The sequence below is a fragment of the Camelus bactrianus genome, chromosome 25 (assembly GCF_048773025.1).
Source record: "Camelus bactrianus isolate YW-2024 breed Bactrian camel chromosome 25, ASM4877302v1, whole genome shotgun sequence".
In the NCBI taxonomy this organism is placed as follows: Eukaryota; Metazoa; Chordata; class Mammalia; order Artiodactyla; family Camelidae; genus Camelus; species Camelus bactrianus.
The window spans coordinates 1402932-1415021 of NC_133563.1; the positions used below are offsets into that span (position 1 = coordinate 1402932).

At 37.8% G+C, this 12090-nt stretch overlaps 1 protein-coding gene across 1 annotated transcript in view; it reads left to right on the plus strand.

Moving 5' to 3' along the window:
- The window catches only part of NECAB1 (N-terminal EF-hand calcium binding protein 1), a 234460-nt gene that overhangs the window by 218614 nt on the left and 3756 nt on the right, over positions 1-12090 (plus strand). The window contains exon 12 of the mRNA XM_010968406.3: positions 160-251. Coding sequence (XP_010966708.1) covers positions 160-251 — 92 coding nt within the window. The remainder of the gene's footprint in view (positions 1-159; positions 252-12090) is intronic.

Sequence of the window (12090 nt, forward strand, 5' to 3'; positions counted from 1 at the left end):
TCCTGAGTCTTTTTTAAGGTGAAATAACCATGAAAAGGAGCCTTTATTCAGGCACTGAATCCAAAACCCTGCCACCTTGACTGAATTTGAACTTAATTACACTCTGCTTAAGAAGATTGCAAAAAATTGTAAAGCCTTCACCTCTACTTTTTTACACAGCCACCTTCAGACGAATTACAGCAAGACATTCCAAAGAAGCAACGTGGATTTCTTGGAAACTCCAGAACTCACATCTACTATGCTAGTTCCTGGTAATTCTTCTGGGCTCACAGTTCTTCTGTGTGCTTTCGTATTCCCTTTCTCTTTTAAAAAGACAGTATGTTCTCAATTTTATCAATGGTGCTCTCTACTATTTCTTTATATATATCAAAATTTGAGAGACGGGGGAGGAAATAAGGTATATATTTTTTCTATTGCCTTTAGTCCTTAGTTGACCCTGTTTGTACTCCTGGCTTTATTAGTCATTCGTTGGTCCTCTTCAAAATTTTAACAAACTTGAAGTACAAATCATAACATTTTCAAAAAGTATTCAAATGCTTTACTATATCACAGTATATTGAATTTGGAATAGGTGACCCATAGACTGGAGATTAGAATTATGTTAGAAATATTGTAATAGTTAAAATGTTTTTTTGTAATTGGGAAAAAAGAGGAGGGAAAGACAAATTTGAACTGAAATTGTCTAAGAAGCCTGGCCTAGCCAAAGCTTATTTAAGATAATTGAGAACCAAAATTCATTTGTTCATCTACCCATCCATTCAATTATCAATTAGACATATTTTTACTGAGTGTTAATGAGCACTGGACACTGGGGGTACTGGGTGCCTAGCCTGCTTACTTGCACTGATTGAGCTCCGATTTTGAACAAGCATTGTGTTGGGGGTTGGGGAGGGTACAAAGTAAAACTGAAGTCCCTACCCATAAAAATGCTTTCTGTCTAGTAGGAAAGACAAATGTTTGCAGAAAAAAAAAAATCAAACTCAGGACATAACGTAGTAGTTACCCAGTAGAGAAATAATGTACTACATGAATTTAGAGGAGTGATGGCCTCTTTAACTATTTTTAATGAAGATATAATCCTTGAGCTTAAAAGATGAGATTTGGACAAATCAGGATGGAGAAGAAGGGTACTTAGATGCAGGTAAATTGTAAACAGGAACAAATGCAAGATATGTGAAATATACTAGGCTAATTGGTGCAAAGATACGACTAAAGCATAAAACTTGTATATGGTACATGTGCAGAGAGAGAAGAGAGCAGGAAGTGAGAATTGAAAATGTCATAATGAGGAGTTTGAACTTTCTTCTTACAGCAACACGGAGTCATTAAAGATGTTTGAGAGTCACAGGATAGTGAATGCTCTATTCAGTAGTAACTGTGGCAGGAGGGAAAAAGGTGAAAGAGAGGAAAGGAATTGCAATAATCTAGGCCAGGAAAAAGAAGTACCTGAACCTGGAAGATACCCAGATAGCTCCCTGGCAGATAAAATTTTCAGAGTTAGCTGCAGCAAGATGATGGTTGGAGCCTGGGACTGGTGAGAACGTTCGTAGGTAAGAAGAAAATATCTAACAGAAGCCTGTGGAAATGCCTTTATTTAAAAGGTTGTGGAGACTGAGGGGAACCGGTCAGAGATAGGAGAATGCAGTAGAGCATCAAGGAAGCCAAAAGAGGAGTAACATGCAAGGTGCAGTGCTCCTCAGGGGGCCGATGTAGTACAGGGTGACCGAAGCGAATGGACTGAAAACTGGATTTGACAAGAGAAGTTTTAACAAAATGGTCGGAACTTTAAAGGACGGTAGATTTTGACGTGGGTAGGGTAATAAATGGAAAGTGAAAAAGTAAATTCTGGAATGAAAGCTAGAAGAGGAGATGGGGGAGATCAGGTGTGGATGCATTCAGGTTGGCTGACTGACAGTTCCAGCTGGAGCTTTACTTGTATTCACTCTAGAGCTCAAGGACAGGTTTATCTGGCCTGGAGATGGTAGACTTTTACAGTCTCTCTTCCTGCATTTCTCAGATTTAGCCCTCAAGTAAGAAAGCCAAGAAAATGGTTGAAATTTCTCAGGATTAACAATTTGACTCATCCAGTTTAAATTAGGATGCACCATAGCTTCAGGAAGGCTGCAGGTGAGGGTGATTGCAAAGGCTGTTAAGGAACAGACTTCAGCGACTGCCTTAAATTTATCCAAAAGAGGCTTTAGCTTAACTATTTTCCAGACTTCAAGAGTCTGTTATAAATGAGACAAAAAGAACCAGATCTAGTTCAAATAACTTCTGTAAATATGACTACTACAACTTCTGTGTGTAGAATGCAGGAAAGCAAGAGCTACATCTTATCTCCACATCCCCTTCCCCAGTGCGGTATTAGTACAGTGTATGGCACAAGGAACCAGATATTTCTAAATGAAGGAGTGAATAAGGACTTTGAAATCATCATAATTGCACTGATAGTCCATCACGAATTTCCCAAGAAGTCCTTTTTTTTAAACATTTTTTTATTGAGTAATAGTCATTTTACAATGCTGTGTCAAATTCCAGTGTAGAGCACAATTTTTCAGTTATATATGAACAAACATATATTCATTGTCACTTTTTTTTTGCTGTGAGCTACCACAAGATCTTATATATATTTCCCTGTGCTATACAGTATAATCTTGTTTATGTATTCTACATTTTAAAATCCCAGTCTATCCCTTCCCACTACCTGCCCCCTTGGCAACCACAAGTTTGTATTCTATGTCTATGAGTCTGTTTCTGTTTTGTATTTATGGTTTTTTTTTTTTTTTTTTAGATTCCACATATGAATGATCACATATGGTATTTTTCTTTCTCTTTCTGGCTTACTTCTGTTAGAATGACATTCTCCGGGAACATCATGTTGCTGCAAATGGCATTATGTTGCCAGTTTTTGTGGCTGAATAGTATTCCATTGTATAAATATACTACCTTTTCTTTATCTAGTCATCTGTTGATGGACATTTAGGCTGTTTCCATGTCTTGGCTATTGTAAACAGTGCTGCTATGAACATGGGGCTGCAGGTGTCTTTTTGAAGTAGGGTTTCTTCTGGATATATGCCCAGGAGTGGGATTCCTTGGTCGCACGGTAAGTCTATTCCTAGTCTTTTGAGGAATCTCCATACTGTTTTCCACAGTGGCTTTCCTTGCTTCCCTCTCCCACTCTTAATGATTTAGATGCCTTCTTTTACAGTTTTGTGTTTATCCTATTTGGAATTCATGGTAGTTATCACCTTTCCAGTTATGTGTTTCTCATTTTTGTTGCATCCTGCTTCTTTCCTATTTAGAGTAGATCTGTCAGTATTTCTTTTAGCATGGGTTTAGTGTTGCTAAACTCTTTTAATTTTTGCTTGTCTGTGAAGTTCTTTATCTCTCCTTCTATTCTAAAGGAAAGCCTTGCTGGATAGAGTATCCTAGGCTGCATCTTTTTTCCATTCAGGACTTTGAATATATCTTGCCATCCCTTCTGGCCTGTAGTGTTTGTGTAGAGAAATCAGCTGAGAGCCTTATGGGGGTTCCCTTGTAACTCACCCTTTGTTTTTCTCTTGCTGCCTTTAGAATCATTTCTTTATTCTTGACTCTGGCCATCTTGATTATGATATGTCTTGATGTGGGTCTGTTTGGGTTCTTCCTGTTTGGGACCCTCTGAGCCTCCTGTACTTGGATATCTGATTCCTTAAGTTTGGGAAGTTTTCAGTCATGATTTCTTCAAATACCTTTCAATCCCCTTTGTTCTTTCTTCCCCTTCTGAAACCCCTATTATGTGTAGATTGGCATGTTTTATGTTATCCCATAGGTCCCTTATATTGTTTTCATTGTTTTTTATTTGTTTTTCTCTCAGCTGTTCTGATTGGGTGCTTTCTGTTGTCCTGTCTTCTAGGTCACTTATTCGTTCCTCTGCATTATCTGGCCTGCTTTGTACAGCCTTTAGGTCAGCTCTCATCTCAGCAAATGAGTTTACTAATTCTACTTGGTTCTTCTTTATAGCTTCTATTTCATTTTTGACATATTTTATATCTCTAAACACTATTTCTTCTAGTTCCTTCAGTACTTTGATCGCTCCTTTTTTGAAATCTTGATCTAGTAGGCCATCAATGTCTGTTTCTTTGATCGTGCTTTCAGGGGATTTCTCTTGATCTTTTAATTGGGAGTGGTTCCTCTGCTTCTTCATATTGCTCATACCTCTCTGGCACTGTGGCTGGTGAGTGGGTGGATCACTCCCCCTCCTGATGCTGCAGTCAGATACTGTGCTCGGGTGAGGCAGGTGGTCAGATAGCACCCCCTCCCAGCACCGCAGTCAGGTGCTGCGTTCCTGCCGGCAAGGTGGGTGGCCGCCCACCCTCTCCCGGGGCCAGTCGCTCTGCTGCTCTGTGCAGCTGCCCGCTCCACCCTGGGTCGGCGCTCCGTACGCGGGCTCAGGGAAGACGGTGGAACAGCCCCACCCCTGCTCTGTGCCAAATCTCAACTCCTTGTTTGTCTTGGTGGCACGAGTTCTCTGAGGTGCCGGGGTAGAAAGTTCCTATCTGCCTTGGGCTGTAAACAAGTCTCAGTCCTGCCTAGGAGGTTGAGGAGCTCCAGGTGTGGATTCAGGCCCCACCCCTGCCCAGGCGCTCGCACAGGAGGAGGTGGCGGCTGTGGCTGCATCCGCCTCGGTTCTCGCAAGAAGTGCCAGTAGTGGCGGGTGGGTCTGAGGAGACAAAGGCTACTGTGCCCCTCCCCCCAGGGCACACCAGCTGTGTTGCTTTGCTTTTTTCACAATTTATGGGGGACTGAGGTGGTTCTGCTCCGTATCCCCTCCCAGCCACGGCACACAGCCCCCTGCAGTCCCTTGGGGGTGCCTAAGCACAGCCGTGTCCATCCTCCACCCGGCTCAGGCAGCCTGGCCCAGCCCCAGCAGCTGGCTCGCGTCTCGGGCTGGGTGTCACGGGGACCCTTTGTACCCATTTAACTTAGTTCTGTCAGTCAAGGGGTGTTCAGGGCATATGTGAGCCTTGGAGGCTCCCCCTCTGTCCCGCTGGCCTCTCCGCTGGAGAGGAGGAGATTCAGCAAATGAGCGCTATTCCTCCTTTGCTGCTCCCTCCCCACGGGACCGGTCCTGCACTGTTCTGCTTTTTCTTCTGTCTTTTTTCCTTTTCTCCTACCAGGTTTTTGGCGTCATTGTCTTTCGAAGAGGGTGATGTTCTGTTGGAGTTAAGCAGGTGCTCTGGTTGGCTGAGTGGGTCCGCAGATGTGAGTTTTGGTGTATTTGTGGGAGAGGGTGAGCCACGAGCATCCTTCTACTCCGCCATCTTGCTTCTCTCCTCCCAAGAAGTCCTGTTACTTGTAATTTTTGTGTGTTACATCATATTCATTTTTAACTCTCCCCATCTTGAAACCACTGGTTCAACAACGTAGAAAGAAGGGAGCTTGTTCTTAGTGTTGTCTTGAATCTTTCCAGGACAGAAAACACTTGAACCAGAATATAGTATAAAAAGAACACAGAAAAGGAGGCTAATGAGTTAGGAAAAAATGTCATAGCAAGAATAGGACATTTATACTTACCTGATAGATTTTCTGGTCCAACTTTACTTCATCATCTGGGATTAACTTTCTATTCACTATTAGTGTCATTGGTACATGCATTATATTACTGTTTCTCTCTCAGCGCATTTCTAATTTAGAGAGAAAAATTGAACACAAATAAAATGGGATCAATTCTTGTTCTCAGAGTTTAAATTCAATACAATTTAATCCCTTTTAATTGCTACCCTATTTTGCATTAATTTTATATCACATCTAATTTCAGCAATGATCACTGGAATTTGATAGAGTAAAAAGAAAAGTTAGGCTTGATTCTGACACAATTTTTAAAACCTAATTCAAAGAAGATTTTTAACATCTATTGGGGCACCCTACATCATTTTATTTATTTATTTATTTGGCATTTAATTGTTTATTTAAATAATTTACTGAGGTGAAACTCATAATCTAGAAATTAACCATTTTAAAATGAACAATTCATTGACATTCAGTACATTCACAATGTTGTGCAAACACCATTTCTATCTAGTTCCAAAACGTTCCCATCACCCAAAATAAAACCTCTTACACATTAAGCACTTTCCATCTACTGGCACCCTCCTCCTAGCCCCTGATAACCACCAACATGCATTCTCTTTGAATTTATCTATTCTGGATATTTCTTTTCTTTAACTTTACATATATATACTGTTCATTGTTTCTAAGAACAGTTTAGAGCTTTAGCTTTTTAAACTTACATAGTTATCAAATGAATAAAGCCAACCACAAAATAATAATCAACAGAATGCAGTAATCCAATCATAAGGGACAGTCAAATGTGCTTACACATATTTAAGAAATCAATCATCTAAATTATAATTAGTTCACTTGTGTCCTTTTTATTAGATTCCACATATAAGTGATATTGTATGGTATTTTTCTTTCTCTTTCCAACTTACTTCACTTAGAACGACCATCTCCAGGTCCATCCATGTTGCTGCAATTGGCATTATTTTATTCTTTTTTATGGTTGAGTAGTATTCCATCGTGTATATATACCACATCTTCTTTATCCAGTCATCTGTTGATGGACATTTGGGTTGTTTCCATGTTTTGACTATTGTAAATACTGCTGCTATGAACTTTGGGGTGCATGTATCTTTTTCAATTATATTTTTCTCCGTGTATATGCCCAGAAGTAGGATTGCTGGATCATATGGTAAGTCTATTTTTAGTTTTTTAGTTAACGTCCATACTGTCCTCCATAGTGGCTGTATCAATTTTCATTCCCACCAACAGTGTAGGAGGGTTCTTTTTTCTCCATACCCTCCCCAGCATTTATTGTTTGTGGACACTTTAATGATGGCCAATCTGACTGGTGTGAGGTCATTTCTCGTTGTAGTTTTTATTTGCATTTCTCTAACAATTAGTGATGTTGAGGATCTTCTCATATGCTTGTTGGCTATCTGTATGTCTTCTTTGGAGAGATGTCTGTTTAAGTCTTTTGCCCACTTTTGTGTGTGTGTGTGTATGTGTGTGTGTGTGTGTGTGTGTGTGTGTGTGTGTGTGTGTGTGTGTGTTTTGATATTAAGGTGTATGAGCTGTTTGTATATTTTGGAAATTTGTCCCTTGTCAGTCACGTCATTTGCAAATATTTTCTCCCATTCTGTAGGTTGTCTTTTCATTTTGTTGATGGTATCCTTAGCTGTGCAAAAGCTTTTAGGTTTAATTAGATCCTGTTTGTTTATTTTTGCTAGTATTTCCATTACTCCAGGAGCTGGTTCAAAAAATATATTGCTGTGATTTATGTCCGAGTGTGTTCTATCTATGTTTCTCTTTAGGAGTTTTGTAGTACCTGGTTTTATATTTAAGTTTTTAATCCATTTTGAATTTATTTTTTTATATGGTGTTAGAAAATGTTAAATTCCAGTCTTTTATAGGTAGCTGTCCAGTTTTCCCAGCACCACTTATTGAAGAGGCTGTCTTTTCTCCATTGCCCATTCTTGCCTCCTTTGTCGTAGATTAATTGACCATAAGGGGATGGCTTTATTTCTGGACTTTCTATCCTGTTCCATTGATCTATGTGTCTTATTTTGTGCCAGTACCGTACTGATTTGATGACTGTAGTTTTGTAGTATAGTCTGAAGTCAGGGAGCATGACTCCCCCAGCTCTATTCTTCTTTTTCAAGGTTGTTTTGGCTATTCGGGGTCTTTTGTGTTTCCATACAAATTTTAACATTTTTTGTTCTAGCTCTGTGAAAAATGTGATTGATGATTTGATAGGGATTACATTGAATCTGTATATTGCCTTGGGTAGTACGGCCATTTTAACAATACTGATTTTTCCAATGCAAGAACACTGTATCTTTCCATTTGTTTATATCATCTTCAATTTCTTTCATCAGTATCTTCTAGTTTTTAGAGTATAGGTCTTCTGCCTCCTTGGGTAGGTTTATTCCTAGGTTTTTTATTCTTTTTGCTGCGATGGTATTGTTTCCTTAGTTTATTTTTCTCCTATTTCATTGTTAGAGTATAGAAATGCAACTGATTTCTGTTTATTAATTTTGTATCCTGCAACTTTACCAAATTCATTATGAGTTCTAGTAGTTTTCTGACTGCTTCTTTAGGGTTTTCTTTATATAGTATGTCATCTGCAAACTGTGACAGTGTTAGTTCTTTCCAATTTGGATTCCGTTTCTTTCTTTTTCTTCTCTGATTGCTATAGCTAGGACTTCCAAAACTATGTTGAATAAAAGTGGTGAGAGTGGGCATCCTTGTCTTGTCCCTGATCTTAGAGTAAATGCTTTCAGCTTTTCCCTGTTAAGTATGATCTTAGTTGTGGGTTTGTCACATATGGTCTTTATTATATTAAGGTGTGTTCTCATAAATGAAGACTTTTTATCATAAATGGATGTTGAATTTTATCAAAAGCTTTTCCTGCATCTATTGAGATGATCATATGGTTTTTTTATTCTTCAACTTGTTAATGTGGTGTATCATATTGATTGATTAGTGGATAATGAAAAATCCCTATATCTTTGGGATAAATCCCACTTGATCATGGTGTATGATCCTTTTAATGCATTGTTGGAGTCGATTTGCTAGTATTTTGTTGAGGATTTTTGCATCTATATTCATAAGTGATATTGGCCTATAATTTTTTGTGTGTGATATCTTTGTCTGGTTTTAGTATCAGGGTGATGATGGCCTCATGGAATGAGTTTGGAAGAGTTCCTTCCTATGCAATTTTTTGAAATAGTTTCAAAAGGGTAGGTGTTAGCTCTTCTCTAAATGCTTTGTAGAATTCACCTATGAAGCCATCTGGTCCTGGACTTTTGTTGGGAGTTTTAAAATTACTGATTCAATTCCTGATACTGGTCTATTCATATTGTCTATTTCTTCCTTTGGTCTCAGCAAATTGTACCTTTCTAAAAAATTGTCCATTTCTTCTACATTGTCCTTTTTATTGGCATATAGTTGCTCATAGTAGCCTCTTATGATCCCTTGTATTTCTGTGGTGTCAGCTGTAACTTCTTTTTCATTTCTGATTTTATTAAGTTGAGCCCTCTCTCTTTTTTTCTTGATGAGTCTGACTAAATGTTTATCAATTTTGTTTATCTCCAAAGAACCAGCTTTTAGTTTCGTTGATCTTTTCTATTTTTTTTAGTCTTTATTTCATTTATTTCTGCTCTAATCTTTATGATTTCTTTTCTTCTACTAAATTTGGGTTTTGTTCTTTCTTTAGCTGCTTTAGGTATAAGGTTAGTTGTTTACTTAAGATTTTTTGTTTCCTGAGGTAGGCATGTATTGCCGTAAACTTCCCTTTGAGAACTGCTTTTGCTGCATCCTAGAGGTTTTGGATCATTGTGTTTCCATTTTCATTTGTCTTGAAGTATATTTTGTTTGTTTGTTTTGTTTTACAAAGGAACAAATTGTATTTTCTTCTTTTTTTAATTGAAGTACAGTCAATTACAATGTATCAGTCTCTGGTGTACAGCAAAATGTCCCAGTCATGCATATACATACATACATACATATATACATATATATAGTCATTTTCATTTTTTTCCACTAAAGTTTATTACAAGGTATTGAATACAGTTCCCTGTGCTTTACAAAAGAAACTTCAAAAAAATCTATTTTTATATATAGTGGCTAACATTTGTAAATCTCAAACTCCTGAATTTATCCCCACCCACCCACCCCCTTTCCCCAGTAACCAAAAAAATGGTTACTAAGTCTGCAAGTCTGTTTTTGTTTTGTAGATGAGTTTACAGTGTCTTTTTTTTTTTTTTTTTTTTTTTTTTTTTTTTAGATTTCACGTATGAGTGATATCATATAGTATTTTTCTTTCTCTTTCTGGCTTACTTCACTTAGAATGATGATCTCTAGGTCCATCCACGTTGCTGCAAATGGCATTATTTCATTCTTTTTTATGACAGAGTAGTATTCCATTGAATAAATATACCACAACTTGTTTATCCAGTCATCTGTCCATGGACATTTAGGTTGGTTCCATGTCTTGGCTATTGTAAATAGTGCTGCTATGAACATTGGGGTGCGTGTATCTTTCTGCATTAGAGTTCCTTCTGGATATATACCCAGAAGTGGGATTGCTGGATCATATGGTAAGTCTATTTTTAGCTTTTTGAGGAATCTCCATACTGTTTTCCATAATGGCTGCACCAAGCTATATTCCCAGCAGTGTAGGAGGGTTCCCTTTTCTCCAAACCCTCTCCAGCATTTATAGTTTGTGGACTCAAAGTATTTTTTAATTTCCTCTTTGATTTCTTCAGTGATTCATTGGTTGTTTGGTAGAACATTGTTTAGCTTCCACATATTTGCAGTTTCTGCAGTTTTTTTTTTCCTGTAGTTGAATTCTAACCTTATAGCACTGTGGTTGAAAAAGATGCTTGGTACAATTTCAATTTTCTTAAATTTACTGAGGCTAGCTTTGTGGGCCAGCATGTGGTCAGTTCTGGAGAATGTTCCACATGCACTTGAGAAGAATGTGTATTCTGTTGCTTTTGGGTGGAATGCTCTGTAGATATCAATTAAGTCCATCTGGTCTCAGGTGTTATTTAGGGGCTGTATTTCCTTACTGCTTTTCTGTCTATATGATCTGTCCATTGATGTAAGTAGGGTGTTAAGGTCCTCCAATATTATTGCGTTATTGTCAGTTTCTCCTTTTATGTCTGTTAACAATTGCCTTATATATTGAGGTGCTCCTGTGTTGGTGTGTATATATATGTACAATTGTTGTAGTCTCTTGAATTGACTTCCTAAGCATTATGTGGTGTTCTTGTCTCTTGTAACAGTCTTTATTTGAAAATCTATTTTGTCTGATACAAGTATTGCTACTCCAGCTTTCTTTTGGTTTCCGTTTGCATGGAATCTTTTTCCACCCCCTTACTTTCAGCCTCCATGTGTCTCTCTAGCTCTGAAGTGGGTCTCTAGTAGACAGCATATATACGGGTCTTGTTTTTGTATCCATTCAGCCAATCTGTGTCTTTTGGTTGGAGTGTTTGATCGTTTATATTTAAGGTAATTATTGAAACACATGTTCCTATTGCCATTTAAAAAATTGTTTTAGGTTTGTTTTTGTAGGTCTTTTTTTTTTTTTTTTCTGTTTCTTCTTTTTGTTTTCTTTTCTTACGGTTTGATGACTAGAGAAGTTCCTTTAACATTTGTTGTAAAGCTGATTTGGTGGTGCTGAATTCTTTTAGCTTTTGTTTATCTGTGCAACTTCTGATTTCTCCATCAAATCTGAATGAGAGTCTTGCTGAATAGAGTATTCTTGGTTGTAGGCTTTTCCCTTTCATCACTTTAAATATATCTTGCTACTCTCTTCTGGCCTGTAGACTTTCTGCTGAAAAATCAGCTGATAACCTTATGGGAGCTCCCTTGTATGTTATTGTTGCTTTTCTTTTGCTGATTTTAATATTTTTTCCTTATCCTTAATTTTTGTCAATTTGATTAGTACATGGCTTGGTGTATTCTTCTTTGGGTTGATCCTGTGTGGAACTCTTTGTGCTTCCTGGACTTCGATGACTGTTTCCTTTCCCAAGTTGAGGAGGTTTTCAGTGATTATCTCTTCAAAATTTTTCTCAGGTCCTTTCTCTCTCTTCTCTTTTCTGGGACCCCTATAATGTGAATATTACTGTGCTTCATGTTGTCCCAGAGTTCTCCTAAACTGTCTTCATTTCTTTTCATTCTTTTTTCTGTTCTGCAGTAGTGATTTCCACTAACCTGTCTTCTATTCACTGATCTGTTCTTCTGCTTCATTTAGTCTATTCTTGGTTCCTTTAAGTGTTACTCATTTCAGTAATTTTATTCTTTAACAGAGTTAAGAATATATTCTTCAACTCTTTGCTAAAAACTTCACTCTGTGCATCGATACTCCTCTTGAGTTCTCTGAACATCTTTGCCATAATTACGCTAAGCTCTTTTTCAGATAAATGGCCTATCTCCTCATCACTTATTTCTTCTTCTGGGATTTTATCATGTGCCTTGGCTTGGAAGATATTCCTCTGCCGCCTCATATACTCTATCTTTCTATTTGTATTTTTAGGTAGG